Source organism: Miniopterus natalensis, chromosome 10 (assembly GCF_054644295.1).
Source record: "Miniopterus natalensis isolate mMinNat1 chromosome 10, mMinNat1.hap1, whole genome shotgun sequence".
Classification (NCBI taxonomy): Eukaryota; Metazoa; Chordata; class Mammalia; order Chiroptera; family Miniopteridae; genus Miniopterus; species Miniopterus natalensis.
The window spans coordinates 1,048,077-1,074,238 of NC_142090.1; the positions used below are offsets into that span (position 1 = coordinate 1,048,077).

At 52.7% G+C, this 26,162-nt stretch overlaps 1 protein-coding gene across 3 annotated transcripts; it reads right to left on the reverse strand.

Annotated features, from left to right (window-relative positions):
* Positions 1-535: 535 nt before the first annotated feature.
* Positions 536-14,923, reverse strand: NOM1 (nucleolar protein with MIF4G domain 1). 3 transcript variants are annotated; one of them, XM_087820903.1, is made up of 11 exons: positions 13,904-14,923; positions 11,578-11,693; positions 10,168-10,363; positions 7,271-7,594; positions 5,500-5,610; positions 4,562-4,729; positions 3,651-3,772; positions 2,337-2,469; positions 1,789-1,920; positions 1,389-1,498; positions 536-840 (listed from the first exon to the last, which is right to left on the reverse strand). In XM_087820903.1, exons 1-11 carry the CDS (start codon positions 14,921-14,923, stop codon positions 666-668), a joined length of 2,607 nt encoding a protein of 868 aa, XP_087677029.1. In that variant the 3' UTR covers positions 536-665. The 3 variants fall into 3 exon arrangements, with proteins under 3 accessions (XP_087677029.1, XP_016052466.2, XP_087677028.1); XM_016196980.2 differs by having other exon boundaries at positions 11,578-11,696; XM_087820902.1 differs by having other exon boundaries at positions 13,889-14,923.
* Between the last annotated feature and the right edge of the window lie 11,239 nt (positions 14,924-26,162).

The window sequence follows — 26,162 nt, forward strand, 5'->3', positions numbered from 1 at the left end:
TCGCTGGGCACATACAGGTTCCTGGTGGGTGGCTGTCCTGCTGGATTCCTGTCACCCCACCCCAGGTCCCAGCTCAGCATGAGCCCCGGGAGGTCCCTAAACATTGTTTAGGAAAGTGCATCATGACCTGCCATAGACGGTGTAAGTGACCAGCACACACAGGGAGGACATCCCAACGTGTCACAGCCTCAGTGGAGGGACGGGAACACCCCACAGGCACTACACGCCCGACGTTGGCTCAACTCACGGTGATCGCTGACTTTCCCAGGACACTTGATTCCAGGTACTTAATCAGTTAATTAGGCACCACATTTAACTAACGGTTTCTGAACTTTTAACCAATGTGTAAGAAAAAACCGTGTCTATTTCTTTGTAACGGCACCCTCTGGTGGCCCACCTTGTCTGTGAAAAACAAGCTCCGGGCACCGTGTACACACCTGCACACCCACCCAGCTTGTTACTCAGAGAACACTGTCCAGTCTCTGCCCACACAAACACACACACAAATGGTTTACAGCACAAACACAACATAACCTTGCATCAAAAACTGTATCAAAATACAATATTTTAAATACGACAGACTAGGATACGGCTCTCCTAGCTACTACAGTCAGCAGAGTAACAGGCCTTTGGGTTCAGAAAGGGCGCCCGGCAGACAACCCTCCCTACATTCTCAGCGAGGCCCTCCCCTGCAGGGCCTTGGTGGCGAGCTCGGCCCTCTCCCGCAGCGCACTGGCCTCCTCGGCACTGCAGTGCGCCCGTGCACTCTTCAGCAGGAAGTGGCTGATGAAGAGCTTCAGACCCTCGCGCAGCATGCCCAGCTTTGGGTTGTCTGACACCCTGGAAAGGAATCGTACCACTGTTAGGCATGGTCATCTACCTAGGTCTCTAGGAGGCTCGGAAGGGGAGACAGAACCTAGTTTCTTTTAAAAAGAGACTTCTCACACTGGCTGGTGCGGCTCAGGCACAGTGTTGTCCCCTACACCAAAAAGTGGAGGGCTTGATTCCTGGTCAGGGCACGTACCCAGGTCGCAGGTTCGATCCCCAGTTGGGGCACACGTGGGAGGCAACCAATCGATGTCTCTCATATCAACGTTTCTCTCTCCCCCCCTCCCTCCCTTGCCTCCTCTCTCAAATAATAAACAATAGAGAATTCTCAATGAAGAACTTAACATATCCTATTTGCTAAAAATCATTATTAGTTTGCTATTAGACAGGTTTCCTGTTCCTGAAATCTAATGTATGACACCCTAGCTTAACATGAAAACGGAAAATGATTTAAGCTGCAGACAAAGTACTGTAACAGCCTTGCTCTTACGAATCGACACCAGAGAAAATAGCTCCCTCCATCACTTCCCCACGCTGTACCAAGCCGGCTGGGAGCATACCTTGTGAAAATTAGACCAAGGTCCTCAACTTCTGTTTCCATTAACAGCATGTGTAGCACTTTCCGTAAAAAGTTGACTCTGGGTTTATCCAATTCGCTGAATTCAACCACCTAATGGAGTCAGGACAGAAAGGGGGAAAATTACATTTATTTAGCCAGCTTTTTCAATAATTTCTAAATATAGTTAGAGTAAAAAAACGACCCCCCTTTAAATAAGGCGATGTCCAGGTTTATAAAATGACCAGTGCTTGCAAGGATGTGGGGCCACAAGGGTGTCCAACAGGCCTTCAACTTCTAGAACTGAGCGAGTTGGAGGTAAGATGTACTGTTTTGAGGTCCCAAATACGAACAATCCTGCCACCATTTTCACTGCTTTTAGTAATTTCATCTATTATACAAACCTTTAAAATGGAAAGTGGGAGGGATTTGGTCTTCAACAAGTGGGCCACCAGGTGCACCAGATTGGAGAAGTTGCTGGCCGGCAAGCTCTCTAAGTCTCGAAACTTGTCCCATATGCTGAACTGGAACGTCATCTACCATAAGGGCGAAGAAGAAAAGCAGTTTAAGTGCAGGATTATCAGAATCAGCGACGGAGTCACAACCTGAAGGTCCTCTTCCTGTTCGCTCGCGGGCAGCCTCCTATAACTGAAGGCCCGAGGACAACCACACCGTCCTCCTGACAGCAGCATACAGGTGCAGCCGCACGCGGGTCCCTCATGTTGGCAGGGACGCCAGGGAAGGACAGCAGTGCTGCATGAGAGGCACTCTGCCGGTTACCAGCCGTGACAGGCCCTCCCATGACCAGAAGGTGACATGGTGGACACGGCTCCAGCTGTGCCCAGCTGCTCTCCCTGGGCCCTGACTCAGGACACCACCCGAGACGGGCCGAGCCAGAGAGAATGCCTAGAGGACAGTGGAGCGGGGACCTGCTGGCCTTCTAACCCATTACCTGGAACCTCCTCTCATAGCCGCAGAACTTGCCGGCCAGGAAGGCGTAGAAAGGGTTGTACGTCTTCTCCTGAAGGCAGCAATCCATGAGCACGTGGACGATCTCCCGCTCCTGCTGATCCTTGAGGCCAAGCCTGCAAAACACAAGCAGCAGCCTTGAGGAAATCTCCAATTTACTAAATCTCAACAGGTGTTAGGCAGAGATCTTTCCAGGGCCACGCCTGTCTGGCAGTTTGGTTAAAATGCAGCCAAGCAGCCCTGGCCAGTGTGGTACACTGGAGGGTTGTGGGTTCGATTCCCAGTCAAGGGCATGTATCTGGGTTGCAGGTTCGATCCCTAGCCCTGGTTGGGGTGTGCGCAGAAGGCAACCAATCAATGTGTCTCTCTCACATCCATGTTTCTCCCCCCCCCCCCCCCCCCCGCCACTCTCTAAGAATCAATGGAAAAATATCCTCAGGAGAGGATTAACAAAAAAACAAAAACAAAAACAAAAAGGGAGCCCAGCAGAAGAGGTGGGGTAACGAGACAGAAGCAACAGGCCCAGCCGTCCCCAGCTTCTCTGGCCAGAGAATAGTGGAGGCAACACTATTCTGAGTCCTGTGCCAGCTACAAAGGCCTGTAACTGGTTCCGAAGCAACAAGAAATAGGACAAGCACTCGACTGTGGGCCCCGAGTCAGGTTCCTGCCATCACCCCACTTCCCACAGTAAAACACTTCCTTCTAGTGTGGGGCTGAGACTGGACAAGTGGCTAGTCCTGTAATAAATAGTTCCCTCTATTTCACTCTGAATTTGAAGCAAATGAGGAAAATTACTATCAGATATGTTTACAGTACCTTGTAAAAGTACACAGGCACTTAAAAAAAAAAAGTCTTTATTGATTTCAGAGAGAGGAAGGGAGAGGGAGAGAGAGAGAAACATCAATGATGAGAGTTATTGATCGGCTGCCTCCTGCCCGCCCCGCACTGGGGATCAAGCCCACAACCCGGGCCTGTGCCCTGACTGGGAATTGAACCATGACCTCCTGGACCCTAGGTTGATGCTCAACTGCTGAGCCACGCCAGCCAGGTCACAGGCACTTTTGAAACCTTATTGCAACTAACTATAAAACTATAACAGGCAGTTTAAATTTAGAATTAGAAAGATATCTTTAGTCTGAAGAAATGCCAGCAGGTCAACTAACAGTTTAAATGAGCCCAGATGCTGAGTCCAGGGGAGGAACGGCCGGCCCGGCAGCCTGACCCCACACGCAGCCTCAGCTCCACTTTCTCCCTCGACATCAGTTCAACAGGGTCCAGCGTACACACAAATGCTCACTTTAGAAGCTTCTCAAATGCGTCCAGGAAATCTTCACTGGTCATAATTGTACAAAATATGTTTCTCCTGACATCGGTGTTCATCCTCTGCTTGCGGGCAAGCTCCAGCATCTTCGCGCTAACCTGCAAAGAGGGACAACAGTTCTAATAAGATCTGTGACTTTGGTTTAGTCATGGTCACTAGAGTTAGGTTTCTAAAAACATGTATATCACTTTGTGGCTTGCCCTAAGCATAACTGTAAATTACGGTACATATATGTAAATGCACCTTTATTCTTGAGCAACTCCCCAGGAATAGAATAATCCAAGAACGACAGAGCAAGCCCAGGTGGAGAACACTGCTGGATGTGGGAGGCCTCTTGTGGCCATTGGCCTCTCAGCCTGAGCCACAAGGAAATAAGACAGAGGCAAGTGGTCACAGCCAGGAGAGGCAGCACCATGAAGTGTGAAAGTGTTACAGGGAATCCTGGGATAGGAAAAGGGCATTAGGGGAAAAAAGAAACTGAATAACATATGGACTTGTAATAAAACACAAAGTTAAATGCACAGAATTGTGCCAATCTGAGACCCAGTTTAATGCCCAGTGGCCACATATCCTGGGAGCAATGTGCCTGTCTCAAGAGCTGGTCTGTCTGCAACAGTGTTGGTGATCTGTGCCCTCACCCAGTCAGCTTGTAACTCTTTTATGTAATGTTTTGGGACTTGAAACAAATCCTTTACAAAGTAACAACAGAAATGGAATTAAACTGCATTGCAAAACAGTAGCAATTTCTACAAGGTCCTCAAATGGTCCATGTCTGCCCATTTCAATAACATCCAAAAAAGAGTAAGGTGGCCACTCCAGGAGAGCCATAGTGAGGTGCAGTGGGGACACAGCAACACGTGCAGTAGCAGTGAGCACAGGTCACATACTGTGCCTGTAAGCGGCTTCTGCGGTGCCTTCTGCTGACTGCTGTCGATCATTGGGGCCCCACTCCAGGCGGACCCCACTATCCACCAGCGCCCAGTCTGCTCAGCATTCAGGACGCTGTCCCAGGACACACGCAGTTGAGATTCTGTGCCCGAGCCGGCACCGCGTATCTGCCGGAAGGAAAAAAAGCTGGTGAAAAGCTATACCTGGGCCAGTCTGCCCACCAACCCTCACCCCCCACCTTCTCTGTTTCTGATGATGGCATTTCTGCTGCATGCACACTGTGATGCACACTGACAGCTGGGATGTCACCGTCTGGAATAATGCCAGGTATGAGGCATTCTCCCAGGATATGAGTCTGAGGCCTGTGGGTCCATCCCCCCAAATATGCTGTCTCTGGAAAGTCGCCACAGCAGGGGAAGAGGCTCGGGCTCAGAGGCCACAAGGGAAGCTGTTGGTGGTGGAAGCCATCTGGCTGGTGGTCGGAACGTGACCAAGAGGGGCCTGGGATCTGCTGGAGTCAGTGATTCTGGATCTGACTAAAGATAGGGCAGAGGACTCGCCCTGACTGGGGAGGGTAGTGGGTCTCAGCTGATATTAAAATACCTGGGGAGCCTAAACAGACAATCCCCTCTCCTCCCGAGCCAATGCCTATGGTCCAGGTGGGGACCCTTCCAAAACGATCAGAAGGTTCTACTGTGATTCTGCTTTGCAGCCAAGTCCAGCACCACAGGCCAAGTGTAGGGATGCTTGACTCACGGGAACCCCTGCACACGGGTCACTCACTGGGTCTCACCACAGAAACAATTGCCATCCGATCCCCTGGAACTCTTACTGACCAGGCAGGGCACCTGAGTCAGCTCCAACCACCTTCCAGACTTTCATGGTGGTTCATGATGACACCGAGGTTCAAAAACAATTAGAAGTAGGAGTGACTCACCAAGGCTCTTTGCAATTTCCTTAGTTTCTCTACAGGCTCAGGGTCATAGCCCGGAATCTTCCGCATGTCATTGTTCTTCAGGGCCAACATCGTCTCCAGCATAAAGCGAATCTTAAAAGTAAAAACAAGAGAGAGAGGGATCCATCATTTCAAACTGTCTACACAACTGACCCTTCACTTTCGGAGCTCTGTGCACGTGGCCATCACTGCAGGTAAACCAGAAGGTCTCGGGCAGACTGTCCCCAGCTAAGCATCTGCAGTATTTTAATATAAACCCGGCCTTGACCACTACCCACAGATCCTCCGTTCCCTCTCCAGCTCCCCTCCCAGCACTCTTCCTTCCAGGCCCTGTGCTCTGAGTCACCCCTCTTCTCCACTACAGTTGCCATTCCTTCCTTTTTACCTTTTCAATTTTTAAATTGAAAATAATGTCATACTTAGAAAAAAGCTGCAAGAATAGTAGAGATTTCCCAGATAACTTTTTCTGAAGTTTCTCCAAACACTGACTTTTTGTTGACATAATTCACATACCATAAAACTCACCCATTTGAAGTGTGCACTTAGTCTATTCAGGGTTGTGCAACTATCTCTACAACTTAAAAACATTTTCACCAACCCCCAAAAAGAAGCTCCAAACACATGAACAGCCAGGCCCCGATTCCTCCAGCCCCCTTGCCTTAGGCAGCCAGGCGTGTGCTTCCTGTCTTTTCAGACATCTGTGGTTTAAACTTGACCTCTAGGCATTCAGCATGGGGGCAACTTCTCCAGAACACTCCGGCCTGGCTCCCTCGACCTTCCTCCTGCTCTTCCTCCCCCATGTATGACTATCGGTGCTCCGTAACCCTGAGGCTCCCACCTCATGGCCTTAGGACCTCCTCAGGGGGCTCAGACCACACCTCGTCCCAGGGAACCCAGGGACCATCACTTCAGGATTTCAGAAACGAGCCAGTCTTCCCTGTTGGGCCTGTGTCTCCTCCTGGGTGTACTGCTGCCCACTAAAGGCCCAAGTTGAGAGCATGGACAGCCCCGCCCCCTCCCCTCCTCCATCCCATCCTTCCCTCCCGCAGCACCACACCTGGTCAGTCCTAACTCCTACACCCACGTCCACTTCAACTGAGCTAACCCTCCCCACCACCTCTGACCCCTACAGGGCATCTCCCCGCCTGACCACCTCCATCTTCTCCACTGTAGCCACAGTTACCACTAGCATGGTCACTTCCATGTCATTCCCCCACTCAGAGCCCTTCGGGAGCCTTCAGGATAAAAGCCCAAGTCTTTGTAACGGCCTCTGCCCTGCTCACCTGTGGGCCCCACATGAACCCTCTTCCTGCTCCTCACACCTCCCTAGGGGCTTCCCTCACCCTCCCATATCTCTGAATCTGCAGAACAGGAAACAGGTAGGAGCCATGATCAGCCCTGTTTTCTAGAAGGAGAAACTGAGGCTTGGAAGATTCGGGTCATGTCGCTGTCCAATGGCTGAGCCAGAACTCCAGGTGGGCTGGCACCTGAGCCCCAAGCCCATGGCCCTACCTCAGTAAGCACTTTCTGAACAGATGAGTGTTAAATAAATCGATCCTTAAACTCACAAAATACCCGAGTTCTTGGTAAAGAAACAAGGTTCATTCACATATTAAATATAAAACTATCCAATCACAGGAGCAGAAAAGATTACTAGGAAGTGAAATGTGATATTTACCCACACACTTATTTTACGTGCTGGCCAGTTTCTGAGCATTAGCACCTAGGAAGCAGGTTGAGTGACCCATCGTACCCTGGTCTGGTCCTGGAACTTGCCACCTGCCCCACTGGCTTTGGCCTGTGTCTCTGCGATCAGCTCCTTAAGTGACAAAGCATCGTCTTTTCTCAACGAAAAGCCCACATTTTTCAGCATTAACAGGATCAGTTCTATGTCTTTCTCTGTGAAAGTTCCAATAAGTTTTTTCAGAATGTCAAAGATGAGGAGAGACTGAACCACGTGGAAGTTGTACAAATGGGCGATGATGGTGAACAGGTTGTCACACTCTTTGCCTTCGCCTCCCTTTTTATAGACGTCGTCAAACTTCCTCACCACGGCCTCCAGAAAGTGAGCTCCAACCTGGAAAAGGAAACAGACCAAACATCATTGCAAAAAGGCAACAATCGTGCTGGCCAGTTACTCTCAGGGATCCTTCTTTTCAACAAACTTGAATGTTTACGTTGAAAGAGTCTGTGCTTTTAAAAATTAATGCATAAACATACACATGGTAGGGTGTATACTACAACAAGGCATACGCTTTAAAACCCCAAGTCTGAGTGCACAGTATTTATACATGAGACCACGGACTGGTGAACAACAGCACAGAGCATCCGCCACAGCACTCGACCCTCCCCGGTGAGTACACCCTCTCGTCTTCTAAATCAAGGTGGTTCCAGCAGCCATCCGGATCCTCGGAAAATGAAGACAATGTTAGAGACGTTCAGAAGGCATCCCGTCTGTCATGCTGCACCACTAACAGCGCTCGTTCTGAAGCACAGGCTGAGACTGGAGGAGGCAGAAGCAGGATGGTACTGGTCTGGAGTGACACTGATGGTACAGTCGGGAAGTGAGACCTGCACAATCACAGCCAGGCCAGACCAGGGAAGAAAGACTGGGCACAAGAGAGACCTAGCGACATACCAGCAGGTGTGACCAGCCACTCAGCCACTGGATGTGAAAAATTAAGCTCTGGGGAACAGGAAACCTAGGAGGAAGAGCAGGTTAGCAGGGGCTGGTTAAAGTGTGGGTGCAGGTGAGCTCGATCAGACAGGTTAAGAGTATAACAGGCATCTGTCATTGCCAAAGTGCAAAAACTAAATGCTGGACTCCAGAGAAGGGCACAGATGGGCAGGAGGGAATGATAACCTCACAGAGGTTGTTTCTGAGAGACCGGGGATGATATTCCTTAGTTAATAAATAAATTTAAACTGTAAACTCCCCATTCGAGCCCCTTCACTAAAGATCGACCTGAAGAACACACTATGACCACAATATTATGTTCAAATACAACTTAAAAAAGAGAAATCAGAATCCTGCAGACATCAAGAAAAATTCAAGCATAAAATACACTCAGGTATGTTTTCAACACACAAATGTAATTACTTAATTAGACAAAAATTTCTCAAATTTTAAATCTATTAATGTCTTCAAAATAAAATATAACTTAGTATAGCATTTAAAAATAGCAACACCATTCATGTTGAAGTTATTTAAGACCATACATGAACTCTGACTTAAAATTTTAACACAAATATGCAGAGACCTGATGTCTGATTTCTAAATGACTCAGGAGCCACTTGGTGACTGATGCCATGGGCTTCATGGCACACTCTAGATGTTCTTGTCTCCACAGAACTGGAGTTTAATGGAGCTCACTGTTCTGGCACATGTTTCAGGGGATGCCATTAGCTGAAGCATCATAATGACTTCCCTGGAACAAGTCATTTCTGGTGTCCTTCATGCCATTAGTGAAGGTTTAGTGAGAAGTGAACCAATAACCTCACGTTTCCAAGTCCAGTGAATTCCTGACATGCTGTAGGTGGTGAAGGTCTATGGCTTTTACTACAACTCCATGAAATTCTGTCTAGGCAAAAACCATTTGGTTATAGGGGATCCTAGTCTGACACAGGAGGACTGGGGGGGGAGGGGGGGGCTAGGAAAGCCCTGGAACAGCACCAAGCTGGGAACACAGGGCACAAGAAATAGCACCCATGACTCCATCACACTGCAGGGAAGAGCGGGACTCGGTGGCATGTGTGAGGATGAGTGTCGCTCTCAGGCATAAAATCCTTACTGCAGAAGACTGACGCCCTAAGCAGCTGATGCCTGCAGAGCCAGGAGTTGCAGAGCCAGGGGTCCTGGGGCCTGTGCCTGTCCTCTGTCCCCACCCCCAGTGCCCAGTATGTTCTACACTTTCCACCTGTCATACAAAAAGTAACCATAATGACCATAATGAGCACTTATCCAGGCTCCTGAATTAGACCTGTTCCTTCAAAAACCCTGGGATCAGCTCCATGGAGGGAGCAGATACTGACTGGGAAGGTCATGATCTCATCGTAGGGGCCTCCCTGATGCTAACCCAGAAAGAGGGTCATGGAGCAAGGACAAAGTGCAGAAGAGGTGCAGGCTGGGGACAAGTACATTTGGGGCCCCTACTAGGCACCAACGTCATGCAGGAGCCCTACCTGCCGTCTGGCAGAGAGCCCCCCCTCCCCCAGGAAAAGCAGCCCCGCATGGACATGGCACCGAGGTCTGGGCTGCCTGCTGGCTCCAAGCCTAGGCCCTGTCACCGTCTCCTCACTGCAGGGCCAGCTTTACTCGGCATCCTGGTGGTGGTCTTACTTATGAAAAAATGGTCTTCCACCCAGTGCAAACACCTCGGTGGTAAGCCCACACCCCCTGGCACCTCTGAAAGTCTGAAATAAGTCAGCGTTCAAGAGGGAAACAACAGGAAGCAAGTCTGAGATGTCAGTGCAGAAGATAAACTAATAAATAACACAGACACGTTAGGATGGACTTAACACAAAGGCAACAGTTTACCACAATCAAGCATTTGCTGGATGTGGTTAGAAGATGACACAGGTGGAGCTGTGTTGTGCCGTCTCTGGCTGGGCACTAAAGCAACCACGGTTCAGACGCCGCTGCAGCCCCACCTCTGTCCCCACGGTGCGGTGCAGGATGCTGACAAGGAGCACGTGCTCCATCACCAGCCGACTGGGCATGGCCATGCCCGGAGCACAGGCGCTCACGAGGATGCCGGTCAGCGTGTCGTTCATGTCCTTCCTGCTGTGGGCCATGTACAGCTCCTCCAGCTGCCCGCTTATGGAGGCCATGTTCGGCTCACTCAGCCTGCAGGCAGGAGTAGACAGAGAGGCAGCGACATTTCACATTAGGAAGTACTTTTTAGGTCAATTTAAAAAAAAGGAAAAGCTATCAATGCTGCCAATGTCCACGTCCTGCTTTATGTATATCCTGCCTCACAAACAATCCTTACCTTGCCCCAGTAACCCATCCTATGCTACGCAGGACAGTCCTCTGGAGCCCTGTGATACTGTAACTGCCATCTTCCCAGCTGGAATACAGCCACAGTGAGGGACACACAGAATCCCCCTTAAGACCAGAGAGGGAGCTATGGATGCTGCATGAATGCCCTGGCCCAATGCCCCAGGGAACGATCCTTGCACGTCAGTATGTGCCACTGGGAAAAATCCCAACTCCCCATTTTTCTGCTGACATAAAAATCTTGCACTCCTGCCCTGGCCAGTTTTGCTCAGTGGTTAGAGTGTCGGCCCACAGACTGAAGAGTTCCGGGTTCAATTTGGGCCAAGGTCGTGACCTCGGTTGCAGGTTCATCTCCGGCCCTAGTCTGGGTGCATGTGATCGACGTGTCTCTCTCACACCAATGTGTCCGTCCCCCCCCCCCCCCTCCCGCTTCCACGTTCTCTGAAAAGCAATAGAAAAAATATCCTTGTGTAATGACTTAAAAATCTTGCGCTCCTGAGCACAGAGGAAAGGCATCCTGCTTCCAGGGTGGGAGGGAAGGATGCACATGCACACAGAAGCTATGCGTTGCACCTGTGCTCGCCCTGAACATTAGAAAAAATTTTAAAAACAATGGGGGGGGGTTGACCACAAGGGGTAGCAGGAGAGCTGTGTGGTGCTGGGCCAGGTCCGTCTTGACCTGGCCTACAGAGCTGCACACACGTGGACAGGGTGAAGGAGCTCCGGGATGGAGGACCACGCTCCTGACCAAAGGGCCACCTTGGGCCTCTCTGCAGGGAGGAGGGCCAGTCCTGCTGTCCCTGCTTCTGGGTGGTCTCAAAATAACTACGTGGGTACCTGCGTGGCTTTCAAGCTCTGAAGGGCTCAATGTACCAAAGAGAAAAGGTGGGCATTCTGCTCGTCCGGGTCTGGGTCTGGCTGCATCAAGATGAGAACAGAAAGGAGCCAATCGGCTGCCACAGCCCCGCCCCCTCATTGTGTTTTAATTCCTGGACAGTCTCTATATTTTTGGAAAGCAGACCATTTCTTTAAATGACAACGTAACAGGGTTCGGAAGTTACCTGTTAATTAGACCTTGGACATGCTTCCTTAGCCTCTCCCTCTCTTCTCTCTTCTGAGCATCCACTGTCTCCTCAGTGCGCCGCACGTGAGGGGGGATGTACTTTTCATCAAGACTCTGCTGAAAAGGACAGAAATAAATTACAAAACTCCATACTGAACAAATCCCACTTTTCTCTTACTGTGTGCACTGTTAGATGTTCAATCCCCAGGAACTGGCAGAGCTGTAACCACTGACCACGGCAGTTTAATAAACATTAGGGGCTTGCTGAGTGCCCACAACAGCCTGGATAAGCGCTCCCCTCCGCATCTGTGGGCTTACCATTTGTGGTGATGTCAATACTTTTCCCCATCCTGTTTTCCCCTGTTGTTCTTTGACCAGGCTGTGTCCCTCTGGGATCTCACAACACAGTACTACATTCTACACTTTGCCCAGCTTTAATTTCCGGGGCTATGGCACAGTGGCACATAAACACCAAATGTACCACCAGTTTTTGGAGGGAAAGTGTCCTAAAATAATATCAAACTTGTTGAAAACTAGTATCTAAATTTACATGTTAAAGTAAAAATCAATCCACTGCTCACTATCTCCTAGATTATCAACTATGAGGATTACAAATCGTGATCACTGACCAACACTCCCTGGACACCTGAGTGACAGGTCTTTAGGAAGCACTGGTAAGCATGACCCTTGCTGTGAGTTTAAACCTGGTTGGAGAAAGCACACCGATGGACATGGAGATAGTCGCTCTTGAAACACCCTTATTTCACACTGCATGTCAATTACCTCAACAGGCTGTGGCAGAAAACTAGGAAGAGTCAAAGACAACGTTCTAAGAGGAACTGCAGCAATAAAGAATTGCTCACAAAGTAATAGGTACAAAGGAACCAGGAAGAGAAGAGAAGGCGGCTCCTTTACCAAAGATGGGAAGAGTCCCTGAGACGCCCGACATGGACAGGTAAACACCACAGCAAGAAAGTGAGCAAAGGCTTTGCAAGCAGGGTAACAGACTTAGGGGCAGGTGATAAAATACAGCAGCCCCCGCTTTCTGCAGGGGACCCGATCCAAGCCCCATGGATGCCTGAAACTGCAGGCAGTACTAACCTTCATACACAGACCTTGTCACTTAAAGGAAGCACTTTATGGCTTCTTTTTGGCAGATCCAAATTGCCAGCATCACTACACTTACGCTTTGGGGCCATTATAAGTGAAGTAAGAGCTATCTGAACACAAGCAATGCAGTGCAATGCAATGACAATTGATCTGAAAACAGACATTAAGGCTGCTTAGTGACCCAAGGGCCGGTAGCAAAAAATAAATAAAAAATCAGTGATTCCTGGACAGAGCAGGACAGCATGAGATTTCATCACGCGTCTCAGGACATCGTGTCACTGAAACTCATGAACTGTTTCTTCCTGTAACTTTTCATTTATTTATCTTTGGACCACGGTTGACAACAGGTGACAATCCACAGAAAGAAAAACCGTGGATAAGGGGGACCACAGTAATGACAAGAAAACAAGCAATTCCATTGGCTGCCTTCAAGGTGCCTGTTGGGTGAAGGTGGTTTGAAGTGCGGGGGAGCCCGTGCAGGCCTGGACCGCTGTGTCCTGGGCTGTAAACTTGATCTTCAACGTGAGACTATCCAAGTGAGTGTTGCAGACTAGCTTAGCATTTTAGACTCCCTCCAGCCCTGGCCAGTGTTGCTTAGTGGTCAGAGCATCGGCCAGAGCACCTAAGGGTCATGGGTTCAATTACAGGTCAAGGGCATGTACCTGTGTTGCCCTGGTTAAGACGAGTGCAGGAGGCAACCAATGGCCGTCTCTCTCTCACACTGACTTCTCTCTCTCTCTCTCCCCCTCCTTCCCCTCCATTATCTCTAAAAAAAAAAAAAAAAAAAATCAATGGAAAAAATATCCTTGAGGGTGAGGATTAGAAGAAAAAAAAAAAAAAAAGACTCCAGGGGCAGTCCGACAGGAAAAGGCCTAGGCGAGGAAAGGGGGGGTCAGGAACAAAGTAGGGGGGGGTCACAGTCAGGTTTGGTGACTGAGGCAGTAAACACCGAATGGAGACGTCCCCTTAGGACAACCGGCGGGGGTGGCCGTTTAGGCCATGGGATGAAAGGCCTCTGGAGAGGTCTTTCCTCCTTAACTCTTCATCATGGAAACTTAAAAACATAAAAGTAGACAGAATAACCCACTTACCCACACTCCGCTCAAACACAAACACATCAACGGCAACCCCGTGCCCCACGTTCGGTCCTCGTCATTATTTCGAGGGGCGCCCCAGAGGGCTGAGGCTGCCCCCACAACGCCAGACCCCCGTACCTGGTCCGCTGCGGCAACAGCCGCCGCCGGGGAATTTTCACTCCCTCCCGTGTCCTCCGCAAAACGGACTCTCCGGTTCCTCCCCTTCTCCTTCGCCCTCCCGCCGGCTGGTTCTTCTTCCCGCTTGTCCTCCAGCGCCTCCTGCTCCTGCTCCTGCTCGCTCCGCGCTCCGGCCTCCTGCTCGTCCAGGTCCTCCTGCTCCCCGCTCCCATCCTCGGCGTCGCTGTCCCCGTCGCTCTCGGCCTCGCTGTCCCCGTCGCTCTCGCTGTCCCCGTCGCTCTCCGCCTCCCCGCCGCTGTCCCCGTCGGCCTCGCTGTCCCCGCCGCTGTCGTACAGGCCGCTGCCAGCCCCCGACCCGAGGGCGCCCAGGATGTAGTCGAGCCCGTCGCGGGCGAAGCTGAGCGGCACGGCGCTGGCGTCGCCCCGCCTCCGGCGCTTGCTGAGGCCCAGGCGGCGCTCCAGCTTGCGGATCTCGCGGTCCTCCTCCTCGTTGGCCGCCAGCAACGCCCGTTTCCGCGCGGCGTGGGCGGCGGCGGCGGGCCTCGTGCCCCCGCGGGCGGCCCTGGCTGGCGGGCGGGCCGGGGCGGCCTCGGCCGGGGCCGCGGGAGGCGGCGGGGCCCGGGGAGGCGGCGGGGCCTGGGGCTCCCGCCCGCCGTGCCCCTCGGCGCCCTCCGCCCGCGGCCCGCCCGCCGCGCCGGCGCCTTCGCCCGGGCCCTGCGCGGGGCCTGCCGTCCTCCGCAGCCGGCGCGCCTTCCGCAGCTGCCGCTTCTCCTTCCTCAGCTCCCTGCGGCTCTTCCTCCCGCCGGGGCGCGCGCGCCGCTCCGCCTGCGGCCCCTCGCGGCCGCCGGGGGACTGACCCTCCGAGGTCGCCTGCACGAACTCCGCCACCGCGAGCTTCAGCCGCTTCAGGGCCCCCGCCCCGCCGCCCCCAGGCCCGCGCCCGCCTCCCCGCTTCCCGCGAACCGGGCGCCGCCGGCAGCCGCCCCGGCCCGAGGCTCCCGAGCCCGTGGACGCCGCCATCTTCCGGACGCACCGACGCTGACTTCCGGCAGGGGCGGGACTTCCGGGCGGAGCGCGGCGCTCCCCGAGGGACGGAGCAGCGTCCCCTGCCGGCGGGAGGGCGGTGGCGCAGGGGGCCGCGCAGCCGCAATGCGTCCGCGCTCAGAAGGCGGCGCGCGGGCGTCGTGGGGGAGCGCAGAGCTCCGCGCGCCCCTAAAGCCTAAAAACCCCGCGGGTCATGGCAAAGGGGCCCCTTCGCGACCTGCCACGGAAGGAGCCGTGCTCCTGGGCAGGGCGTGAGTCTTCGCGCGCGGGCGCATTTCCCTGCGCGAGCCTCCCCTAGGAAGATGCGTGGTGTGGTTCCTGCGCGCATCCTCCAGTAATTACAGGGAATTTCCTGCTCCGCCGGCGGGTCTGGACCCCGTTTCCGCTCAGCCTCGGGCCTCGGGGTCTCCTGCGGGGGAGGGGGGTGCACCGTGCATTCCGCCGGGGAACCAGTGTCCCCAGATCCGTGCCTGTGGGAAGCAGGGCCTCTGCGGACCTAATCAGAGCCGGGAGGCGCCGGACGGGGCGGGTCCTGGCGGCAGGGACACGCGTCCTCTAAGGGGGACCTGGGGCCACGCCCGGGGAGAGGGTCGTGTGGCCTGGGACGCGGAGCTGGGGGGCGATCTCCACGCCGAGGAACCAGGGACAGCTGGGCACCTGCAGGCGCCCGGGGAGGCCTGGCCCGGTTTTCTCTTGCACCCCCAGAAGGAGCCCATCCTACCTGCACCCTGATTTCTGGCAGCGAGTGTTTCAGAGGCTGAGGTGGGAGCCCCCGAGGCTGAACGAGCTTCAGTGTGGAGAGCTCTGGTCACTGTCCACCTGCTCTGGTCACTGTGCACCTGCCCGGCCCCTGGAGAGAATCGGCGGGGCAGGAAGGGGTGCCCACTGCAGCCTCCAGTCTGGGGGTGCGGGGGTGCGGGGGGCACTGGCCCCTCCTGCCTGCGCGGGTGCCTCCCATCCCATGCCCTGGCTGCTGTGGCCCTGGCTGGCTTCTGCCCAGGAGTCCTGGGGACCAGTGTGCGGGGCTGCGCAAGGGAGAGGCAAGAGCAGGGTGACCAAGCCCCCGCCTGCTCTGTCCCCCCCTCCAGTGCCGCAGGTACTCAGCAGCCTTGCCACCCCCCGCCCAAGTCTCTGCAGGGTCCGGCTTCTGTGGTTACACCCTGGGGCCCATGCCTGTCTCTCATTCAGTGATTTCTCTCCTGCTAATTGAGCAGAGGGCGTCAGTCACCCTCACTGCCACCCCACGTAACAGGAGCCAAAGGAACGAAGTCCATGGATTCCCACAGAGTGCTTAGAAGGGCCTGGCACACAGTAGCTGCTCAGTAAATATCAGCACCCTCCCCAGGCCCCCAACCCAAAGTCCCCCCCCAGAGCCCCTCCCCAGGCATTCAGGGCAGTTGGTGGACAGGACGTTCTGTTTCTCTGGTCCTGGTGAAAGGGCTGGTTGCAAACATAAAGCAGTCCACCAATGCGTGTGCAACAGGGCCAGCACGCCGGTGCATCCCTGCGTGAGTGTGCGTGTGTGCCTGCGTGTGTCTGTGCGTGCAGGAAATGGGTTGGAGAGGTGGCCAGGGCCAGGGCGGAAGGTCTGGCGATTTGCACTTTATTTCATGCTTATTCTGGGAGCACTGGGAACCTGAGAAGTGTTTTAGGTGGACAAGTGGGTAAGAGTGTGGAGGGCAGTGGCCTACATCGATCTGCGTTTGGAAAAGATCTCCCTGCTGGGTGCAGGACCGACCCAGGCGGGGCAGAATTGACGGGCAGACCAAAGGCTGTGGCCTAAGACACTTGTCCCCCGGCCTGGAAAAAACTGTCCGTTGGGGCTTCGTCTGATGGCTCTTTAAAAATAATAGCGTGAATGATCTATTAAGGGTAATATAATATACAATTTAAAGCGTAACCTTGAACTCAGTGTCTTAGTCTGTTCGGGCTGCTGTAACAGACTGTGAGGCTTAAACAGCGGACATTCATTTCCCACTGTCTGGAAGCTGAAGTCCGAGACCAAGCTCCCTGCAGATTCCGTCTGGCGAGGACCCTCCTCCTAGTTCACAGATGGAGTCTTCTCGCTGGGTCCTCTCGTGGTGGAAGGGGGGGGGCTTTCTGGGGTCCCTTCTACATGGGCACTAACCCCATCCATGATGCCTTTGCCCCCATGACCTAGTCACCTTCCAAAGTCCCCACCTCCTGAAATCATCACCTTGGGCATTAAGATTCAACAAATGTCCCTGGCCAGTGTGGCTCAGAAGTTCGAGCATCAGCCAGTGCACCCAAGGGTCACTGGTTTGACTCCCAGTCAAGAGCATGTACCTGGGTTGCAGGTTCCACCCGCAGCCCCAGATGGGGCGGGTGTAGGAGGCAACCAATCAATGTCTCTCTCTCACATTGATGTCTCTCTTTCCTCCCCACTCCCTTCCTCTCTCTCTAAAAAATCAATGGGAAAAAATAGATTCAACATATGAATTTGGGGGACACAGCATTCAGCCCCCAGCATTCAGCCCATAACACTTGGGTTTACAAACTTTTTAAAGATTTAAATGTATCAGTTGATTGATTAGTAACAAGATTTTTTTTTCTGACACAAAAATTATCTGACTTGTCATGAAAAATGGAAATATTATAGTTATCTATGTAACGTAGAGAGGGGAAGTCCTCCATATGCTCTTCCTTCCAGGAACACCAAGGCCTCTGGATGTGTGGTGCAGACATTAACCTCGTTACTGTTACTTTTTACCAAAATCAGTTACATTGTTTGGTTTCCCTTTTGCTCTGGGTGGTAGTGCTTAGTTAGGTCTCCTTCCACATCCTAGTGTGATCCTGCAGCAGCCTTGCTGGAGGCCTGTTAGGAAGGCTGCATTTCAGGGGGCCCCCCAGGCCCCCAGTCAGGATCTGCATGGAAGAGCCTCCCAGGTGACTGGGGCAAGTTGACATCTGAGCATCACTGCTTCCGGGCCCCTCACTCTTTTCAAGGGCTTTATGGGCGTAATTTATGTAACCAATCTGCTAAGGGTATTTGTTTCCTTTATAAAATGTATATATTTTTTGCAGTATTAAAACATGCTAGAGCCAGCATCCCTGTGTGTGTGTGTGTGTGTGTGTGTATCCCTGTGTGTGCGTGTGTGAGTTTGCAGGACATGCCTGTGTTTCGCAGGCTAGCATCCTAGAAATTGCTTAAGGAAACTGTACAAATATATATTTTTAATTAACAGGTAATTCCAAATTTCCAACCCCCTCTGTGCCAGTTCATCCTCAAATCGGGAGTGAGTGCCTGTCACCACCCCCCTTCATCGACTGTCTCTGGGTTTTCGTCTTTGCCCATCTGCTAGGAGAAAGGCCAGCACAGAGCCGCCCTTTGGGGGGCGGGGGGGGGGGCTGGGCTGCAAGGTCATCCAAACCCCCTTCTTCAACTCCCTTCACCGAGCTGCAACCCAGCCATCTTCCCTCGCATCCACCCCGCCCACCCTGGCAGAGAACATTCGGTCAGACCCTGGGTGCTGCCCAGTCTCTTCTTCCGTCCTTCTGACCACGGTCCGGTGCGGCCCCTCCTGTCGGTGCCTCCAGCCCACTGGCTGTCAGTGCTCACTCTGGCCTACGCCTGTCCTCGCCGCTCCCCCGCCTGAGATGCTTCCGTGGCTCCCTGGACCCTGCAGAGCCAAGTCCGCGGCCTCTCCTGGGACTCGAGACCCCTCCACAGGCACTTCAGCCTGTCCCCCTCCCCGTGGACCCTGGATTTGGCAGGAGGGACGGGCCTCACGCTCCCTGACTTCTCACCCGCCCTCTGGCTGGAACACTCTCCCCTCTTGGGCTTGACCAACCCCCCATTTGCTCAGAGACAGTTCCCCTGCCTCCGGGATCGCCTCTGTCTCCCACATCTGACTTTGCGTCTGCCCCGGGAAGAGCTCAGCTTCTGTCCCGTCAGCTTCCTGCAGCATGTTTCTGCCCCCAGGGCCCAATTCCTGGCGTGAAGTAGGCACTCAGGTGTTTGCTGAATGAAAGAGGTCACCCTGGGGCAGCAGTGAGGTTCAGAGCCCCATGTCCTCCGTCTGTGCCTCCCAGAGTGTGATTATCCACGGAGCAGCTGAGCCAAGAGCCGCACGGTCCAGGCGGAGCTCGGACAGCTCTCACCTCCAGCAACCTGTCCGGTGAGGACGGTTCTGTGGGAGAGGCTTCCGGTGAGAAGCTTGGCCTTTGGCGGAGCTTGTCGCCAGGCCCTCGAGCCGGTTGTTTATCAGACGGGAGCTGTCGGTAGCTCAGCATTTGACCTTGTCCACCAGATGACTAAAGAGATGCCGCCGGGTCGTAGACCTGTGTTGACATCTCTTGCCCGGTAAAGACAAGTTAAAAAAAAAAAGTCATAGTTCTATGTTGTGATTTTCAGTATTTTTACTTTACAAACCAACTGTTTATCACATTAAGACACTGATCTATAAATAAATTTGAAAGGAGTGATTCGTCTGGGCCTCTGTGGGCCCCCAGTTGAGGCAATGATCTGTAAATAGATTCGTCTGTGTCATCGATCCCCCTTTTATTAATGGCGTGGCTTTCACTGTGGCTATCCATCTCTTTCCCGATTACCCAAGTCCCTGCAGAACCTTTGTCCCGGGGCGCAGGCCCGCCGGTCAGCTCTCCCGCGTCCGAGCAACATGAAGTCTCATCTCTGGCTCCAGCTCAGCGGCACTATTGATTTTCATTAGCCTTCCTGTTCCTTTCCCCCGTTTTCAGTGCCTTTGTCCGTGAGGGAGAGATGCTGCTCCCATTTGCCTTGTATGTCAGCTAAATGCTCTAACCAACTGAGCTCCCTGGCCAGGGCCTCTGAGTTACTATTATTATTATTTTATATGTTATTGACTTCAGAGAGAGAAAGGGAGAGGGAGAGAGAGAGACAGACACATCGATGATGAGAGTCATTGATCGGCTGCCTCTTGCTCGCCCCCTGCTGGGGACCAACCCCGGGCATGTGCCCTGAGTGTGAATCGAACCCTGACCTCCTGGTTCACAGGTGGACGCTCAACCACTGAGCCACCCCGGGGGGCTCCAAGTTATTTTTGAAAAAGAGATTCGCATGTTCTAGATGGCAGCATCCCAGGCACTGGTATTTAGGTAGCAAGAGTGCAGTCGTGTCTTAAGTGTTCAGCACCCTCATTTCTATTCCTGTCCTCACGAAGTACAGCTTCATCTTCCCACCTCATAGGATTGCCAAGGGGCCAACGGCAACTGGAAATTTAAATACCCAAGAAGGCGTGGCCAGCCTGCTCAGGGGTTTGAGCATCGACCCATGAACCTGGAGGTCGCCGGTTCGATTCCCGATCTGGGCACGTGCCTGAGTTGTGGGCTCGATCCCCAGTAGGGGGCCTGCAGGAGGCAGCCGATCAATGACTCTCTCATTGTTGGTGTTTCTCTCTCTCTCTTCCTTCCTCTCTCTGAAATCAATAAAAACATGTTAAAAAACAAACAAACCAACAAGAGCCATCATTCTGTTCCACTGGGGGGGTCATAGCTGACACTTACTGAGCAACAGGTTGGAGCCCAGCGCTGAACCCTTTGAAGGCTTGATAAGGAATATCTAAGGGCACGAAAGAACTGAGGGAGCCTGCTGGACATGTATACCGATGGGCCCCCCAAATAATCAAGTACGTCCATCCACTAAGGGCACGCACTTAGTGTTGTTCAATCAGAGGCCAGCGTTAGTCTGACGACTGTCCCGACGCCAGCTGACTGACAGCTTCCTGTGCCTCTGACACCAGCTGACCCCGTGGATTTGGTTGCTTCTCGAGGCCTCTGGGAGCATCATGGGTTCTGCCTTCTCAGGATGAAGGAGGACCTCCCGCTTACTTAATTTTAGAGGCCTTGCGGGCAGATGGGCCAGGAACGTTTGGGCATAAGGGCTGTGCAAACCGGAGCCGTCCTCGCACAATGAGACGTGGGATTTGATGTCAGAGGGCCATCCCTGCCCGCGCTGGTTTTCTCAGAGACATCATGATAAAGGCAAAGGTCCATTAAAAGCTTTGGATCTATATCGAGGTCGTAAAATCTCGCCCAGAGACAGTTCCTGTCCGGGGATTCGTATGCCAGAAATTGATCCATAAATGCTGCGCAAAGGTAGTTTGTCGCATTTCCCACCAGCGGCTCTGTTAAGTACAAGCCAACGTCCGCTGGTCAAACGCTGGAGCGCTCCTGTCATTCCAGCGTCAAACACACGACTTACCCAAATAGAGGAATCTGCTTTCTGTTTATTTTCTTGGGGAAATTAATGGGGAAATGTTAGACTTGTGTTGTTTCTCAGGGTAAAGTTCTGACAAGAGCGCTGTTCCAGCCCGGCCGGCGTGGCTCAGCGGTTGAGCATCGACCTAGGATCCCGGAGATCCCGGTTGGATTCCCGGTCAGGGCACAGGCCCCGGTTGTGGCTGGATCCCCAGTCGGGGGCGTGCAGGAGGCAGCCGGTCAATGACTTCCTCTCTCTCCCTCTCCCTTGCTCTCTCTGAAATCAATAAGAACATATTTTTAAAAAAATGGTGTACGCCAACCCCAGTCAGATGCCCTTCCCCACCCCCACCCCCACGTTGGAGGCTTTCTCTCCAGTTGCTAGGTTGAGACTTGACGTCATAATACCTCAGTGATATAATCAGATAAATGCATTTTCACGGTAGAAGCCAGCTGTTGCCCACCGGCCAGGAAGCAGATGAAACAGGCAAAAGTGTCTTGGTATCAGTGTCCGCTCTTGACAACCTGCCCGAATTCACCCTGAGTGACCGGCCTGTACAGGTTTCCGTGGCACTCGCGTGGCAGGTGGGTCAAACTAGCGCCAACCAGCATCCCCAAGTGAGGGGACTTTCAGATTCATGCCCCATCTTGCCACCAGGAAGGATCACTTTGGCAACAGGAAGATTAATCACACATTTCACAAAGGAGACTCGAAGTTCGGGGACGTGAGACCCTGATTTACAACGGCCTCCTGCCTTGTGTATTTTTAAACCACATTATTTAAAACACAGCTAATTGAAAGCTAGCGTTTAGGCACCGTTTGATTGTTGCTAAAGATTTCTCCATGCTAATAAGGAAATTATATTATCCCAGGTCACGATCCAACCTCCAATATGATTGCTTATCGGGTGAGAGATAATTGGTTTTCTTTTGGGCAGTTACTGTTTGTCTTTTTTTTGTCTTTCTCAAATGTAGTTTAAATGTTGCAGAAGCAACATAAGAAAGTTTGGCTTTGTCAGTGTGGCTCAGCGGTTGAGCGTCGACCTAGGACCCAGGAGATCTCGGTTCGATTCCCGGTCAGGGCACAGGCCCGGGTTGTGGGCTCGACCCCCAGCAGGGGGCGAGCAGGAGGCAGCCAATCAGTGACTCTCATCATTGATGTTTCTCTCTCTCCCTCTCCCTTCCTCTCTCTGAAATCAATAAAGATACATTTTTTAAAAAAGAAAAAAAAAAAAGATAGTTTGTAGCTGGGTGAACATGAAATACAAGTATCTTTAAAGGAGCCCTTTCTGGATTAAGCAAAAAAGCAAAAAGGAAACAACCGATAGACACAGTGTGGCGATTACCAGGTGGAAAGGGGGTGGGTGGGGGGAATAAATGGTGATGGAAGGAGACATGACTGGGGGTGGGGAACACACATATACTATACAGATGACGATTATAGAATTGCACACCTGAAACCTATATAAATTTATCAACCAATGTCACCCCAATACATTTTTAAAAAATTTAATTAAATGTAAAAAATTAAAAATAAAGGGGCCCTTTCCACCTGCAAAGGACCATTTAGATCGTAGCAAATGTCCCACCTGGTGGTGGGGGTGCTGTTGATAACGGGGGAGGCTGTGCGTGTGTGTGTGTGGGGGGGACATATGGGACTCGTACCTTCCTTTCAATTTTATTGTAAACCTAGAACTACTCTAAAAAGGGAGAGTCATTAAAAAAAAAAAAAAAAAAAAAAGCTTAGCCTAGACAATGGCTATTGGAGAGGAATAGCTTAGAAAATTAAGTTTTTACATCCTTTGAGCTTCATTAACCCCTTTTCAGGAAATGGCACACGCAGAGGTTCTTACTCCAATCTCCCCCCCACAGAAAACTCTTAGACCTGACGGTACTTGTACATTTTGTTGATAAAGGCCCGTGGCTCACTGCGCTTCTGGACGCTTTGCCACGGATGCGCTGTGGCCGCCGCAGAGCTGGCCGACCCGATGCTCCTTCGGGGTGGGCCCCAGCATGTGTGTCTCTCTGCCCCTCTCCCCCCACCCCCGTTCTCTGGTTCACGTCCTTGAATAAACTCCCTGGGAAGCGGAAGGAGAAAACCAGAAGCAAACCCTGCGTATGTGCATATCTGAAAGTGACTCTATTCTATGCCCCCACTTGGCTGGCGGTGTGGCCGGGGACACAATTTTAGGTTTGCACTGGTTGGTGTGGCTCGGTGGTTAGAGCGTCGGCCTGCACCCCGAAGGGTCTGTGATTCGATTCCCGGTCAAGGGCACGTACCCGGGTTGCAGGTTCGATCCCCAGCCCTTGTCAGGGCCAGTTCGGGAGGCAACTCATCTCAATGTGTTTCTCTCACATCAATGTCTCTCTCTCCCTCCCTACCTTCCACTCTCTCAAAAAATTCAATGGAAAAAAATATCCTCCGGTGAGCATTAACAAAAAATAATAAATTTTAAAATAAAAAAAAGAATTTCAGGTTCAACATAATTTCCCCCCCGAACTTTGAAGGTGCTTCATTATTTTCCGGCATCTAGTGTCGTTTATGGAAAATCAGCTGCGAACCTAACGCTTGTCCCTTTCTGAGTTCGGAAGAGATGAAGGCCTTTCCCGTTTATTGTGCTGAGAACTTTGCTATTTTCACTGTATTTTAATTTATACTGATACACAAACATGCAGGTAGAGATGGAGGAGGATCATTCGGTCGTCGTGGAGACAGGACATTTTACTTACAACCCCCCCCCAACCATATCCCTGACGACCAACCCCAGTCGCCCTTGCTGGCCGGGCTCCGGGGGAATGTTGGCTGGTGTGTCAGTGGCGTGTGGTGGCCTGTGGCTCCCCGGTGGTCAGGCAGTCGCTGTGCGATGGCCCACGGAGGGGCCGCGTCCTCTGCGGAGCTGGGCTGGAGCCCGCCCTTGGGAAGCTGGGCGAGGTGGCCGAGTCCACGCCTCCCTGTCCAGGTCCTCGGGTGGGAGACACGGGCGTGTCCGCCTGCCACGGCCTCCTGGTGGGTCTCGTATCTATAGTCAGACCTGTTCGGTCATGTTCATTTTTTCTTTCTTTCTTTCTTTCTTTCTTTCTTTCTTTCTTTCTTTCTTTCTTTCTTTCTTTCTTTCTTTCTTTCTTCCTTCCTTCCTTCCTTCCTTCCTTCCTTCCTTCCTTCCTTCCTTCCTTCCTTCCTTCCTTCCTTCTTTCTTTCTTTCTTTCTTTCTTTCTCATTAGAGGATATTTTTTCTGTTGCTTTGCAGAGAGAGTGGAAGGGACAGAGAGATCGACATGAGAGACACATAGATCAGTTGCCCCCCGACCGGGACTGGGATTCGATGCCCTTGACTGGAATCGAACCCGAGACCCTTCCGTCTGAAGGCTGACCCTCTAACCACTGAGCCAAACCGGCCAGGGCTGTTCATGTTTGTTCCTTTTTTCATAAAACATATAACTTGGTCCATTTTGCAGCAAGGACACCCGCTCAGCCCCCTGGGGCTGCAGAGTAGCTGACGACGAGGTTGCCTCGTGAGTCTGCACCTGTCCCTCCGGGCAGCAGGGCGGCCAGTGGCCTTCGCGAGCCGCTCCCTCCCGCCCGGTGCCCAGTCTTCTCCGGTTGGCCGTTAACACCAGGCTCTTCCCCGAGAACCAGGCTGCCGACGGTTAATATCTCCAAGCCCCACGATGTAAACCTGTCAGGGGGAGTCGTCGGCTGCTTTACGGCGAGGCCTTTTTGAGCCATAGGTTAATATATTAATGAAGACGGCGGCCGCTCCCCTACATTAAATAACGGCCGTGAATGATGGGGAGAGAAGCCCCCCGCGTCCCCCCGGCCGGGAGAGATTGATGAGAATGGATTACTCTGCCAGGAAAACGCGAAAATATTACAACCTTTTATTCCCCCGCAGCTCGGACGGGTGTGTACTCATTTCTACGTTATTACAGAAAAACCCCGCTCGCCGCGACGCTGAGCTACAAACACACTAAGTCATCACGTTAATTATATCGAAAGGGAACGCTGGGATCCTGCGGCTAATTCAGCTTAAACTTGGCCTCTTCAGCTCGCCCAATATTTTATTTCTAGTCGGGTCGTATGAGTCAACGGGGCAAGAGCGGCTGTATGTATTTATCTCACTCGTTTATTTTGGCCGCGTAGTAAATTATGATGGAATTATAATAATTCCTCCGTTTGTATACATCTCACAATCCCACGCAAACTCGACCTTTGAAAACGCGGTGGAAGCGCGACATAAATATGAACGCTGCCCACGGCCGCCCCCTCTGCTTTCCCAGGGGGTGTAAGTGGCTCGGCATATTCCGGGTTCTGTGTTTTTCTCGGAAACATTCCCATTTCGTGGTTTTTGTTGTTGTGAATCCTTAGCTGAGGGCAGTCTTCCCATTGATTTTTAGAGAGAGTGGAAGGGACGGAGGGGGAGAGAGAGAAACCTACGGATGTGAGAGAGACACGTCGGTGGGTTGCCTCCCACCTTTGCCCCGACCGGGAACCGGGCCTGTGACCCTCGGGTGCTGTGCGCAGGCTGACGCTCTAACCACGGAGCCCACCCGCCAGGGCTCCCGTTTAGTATTTTGTCTGTGGCATCACCTCTAGGCGCAAGCACGTGTCTTTCCTGCGTTCCTCTCGCTCACCCCTGTCTTCCTGCCCTGGTGAGGACCTGCCGCAGGACGGGAGAGGCTCAGTCCCGGGCGAGCCTCTCCCCAGGAGGCCCCCGGGGTCAGACTCATTCACTCGGCACATTTGTCACCGTTCAGGCTCCTGCCCTGAGCCCCGCAGGTTCCGAGAGTCAGTTTCAGCAGAGGACCTGGCGCAAATCCGTCCGGGCGCAGGTCACGGAGGCCACGTTCAAGAAGGTGGCGCCGGAAACAGACTGTGGGTCTATTTAACGCACAGGGAGAAGGTCACGGGACAGGCGGTCGGTTCCCAGGAGGCGGGCGCCACGGGAGGGAAGCCACGGTGCCAAGGCGGGGGGCGTCCTGCGCAGGAGCAGCGCTGCCTCCAGCCCCCCGGTGCCCA

Coding starts and splice junctions, on each gene's coding strand:
- NOM1 (XM_087820902.1), bottom strand. CDS start 14,923: ATGGCGGCGTCCACGGGCTCGGGAGCCTCGGGCCGGGGCGGCTGCCGG. Junction 11,694..13,888: donor ACCAGGTACGGGGGTCTGGC/GTTGTGGGGGCA, acceptor CCTTTTCAGCAG/AGTCTTGATGAAAAGTACAT. Junction 4,730..5,499: donor GGAAATTGCAAAGAGCCTTG/GTGAGTCACTCC, acceptor TCCTTCCGGCAG/ATACGCGGTGCCGGCTCGGG.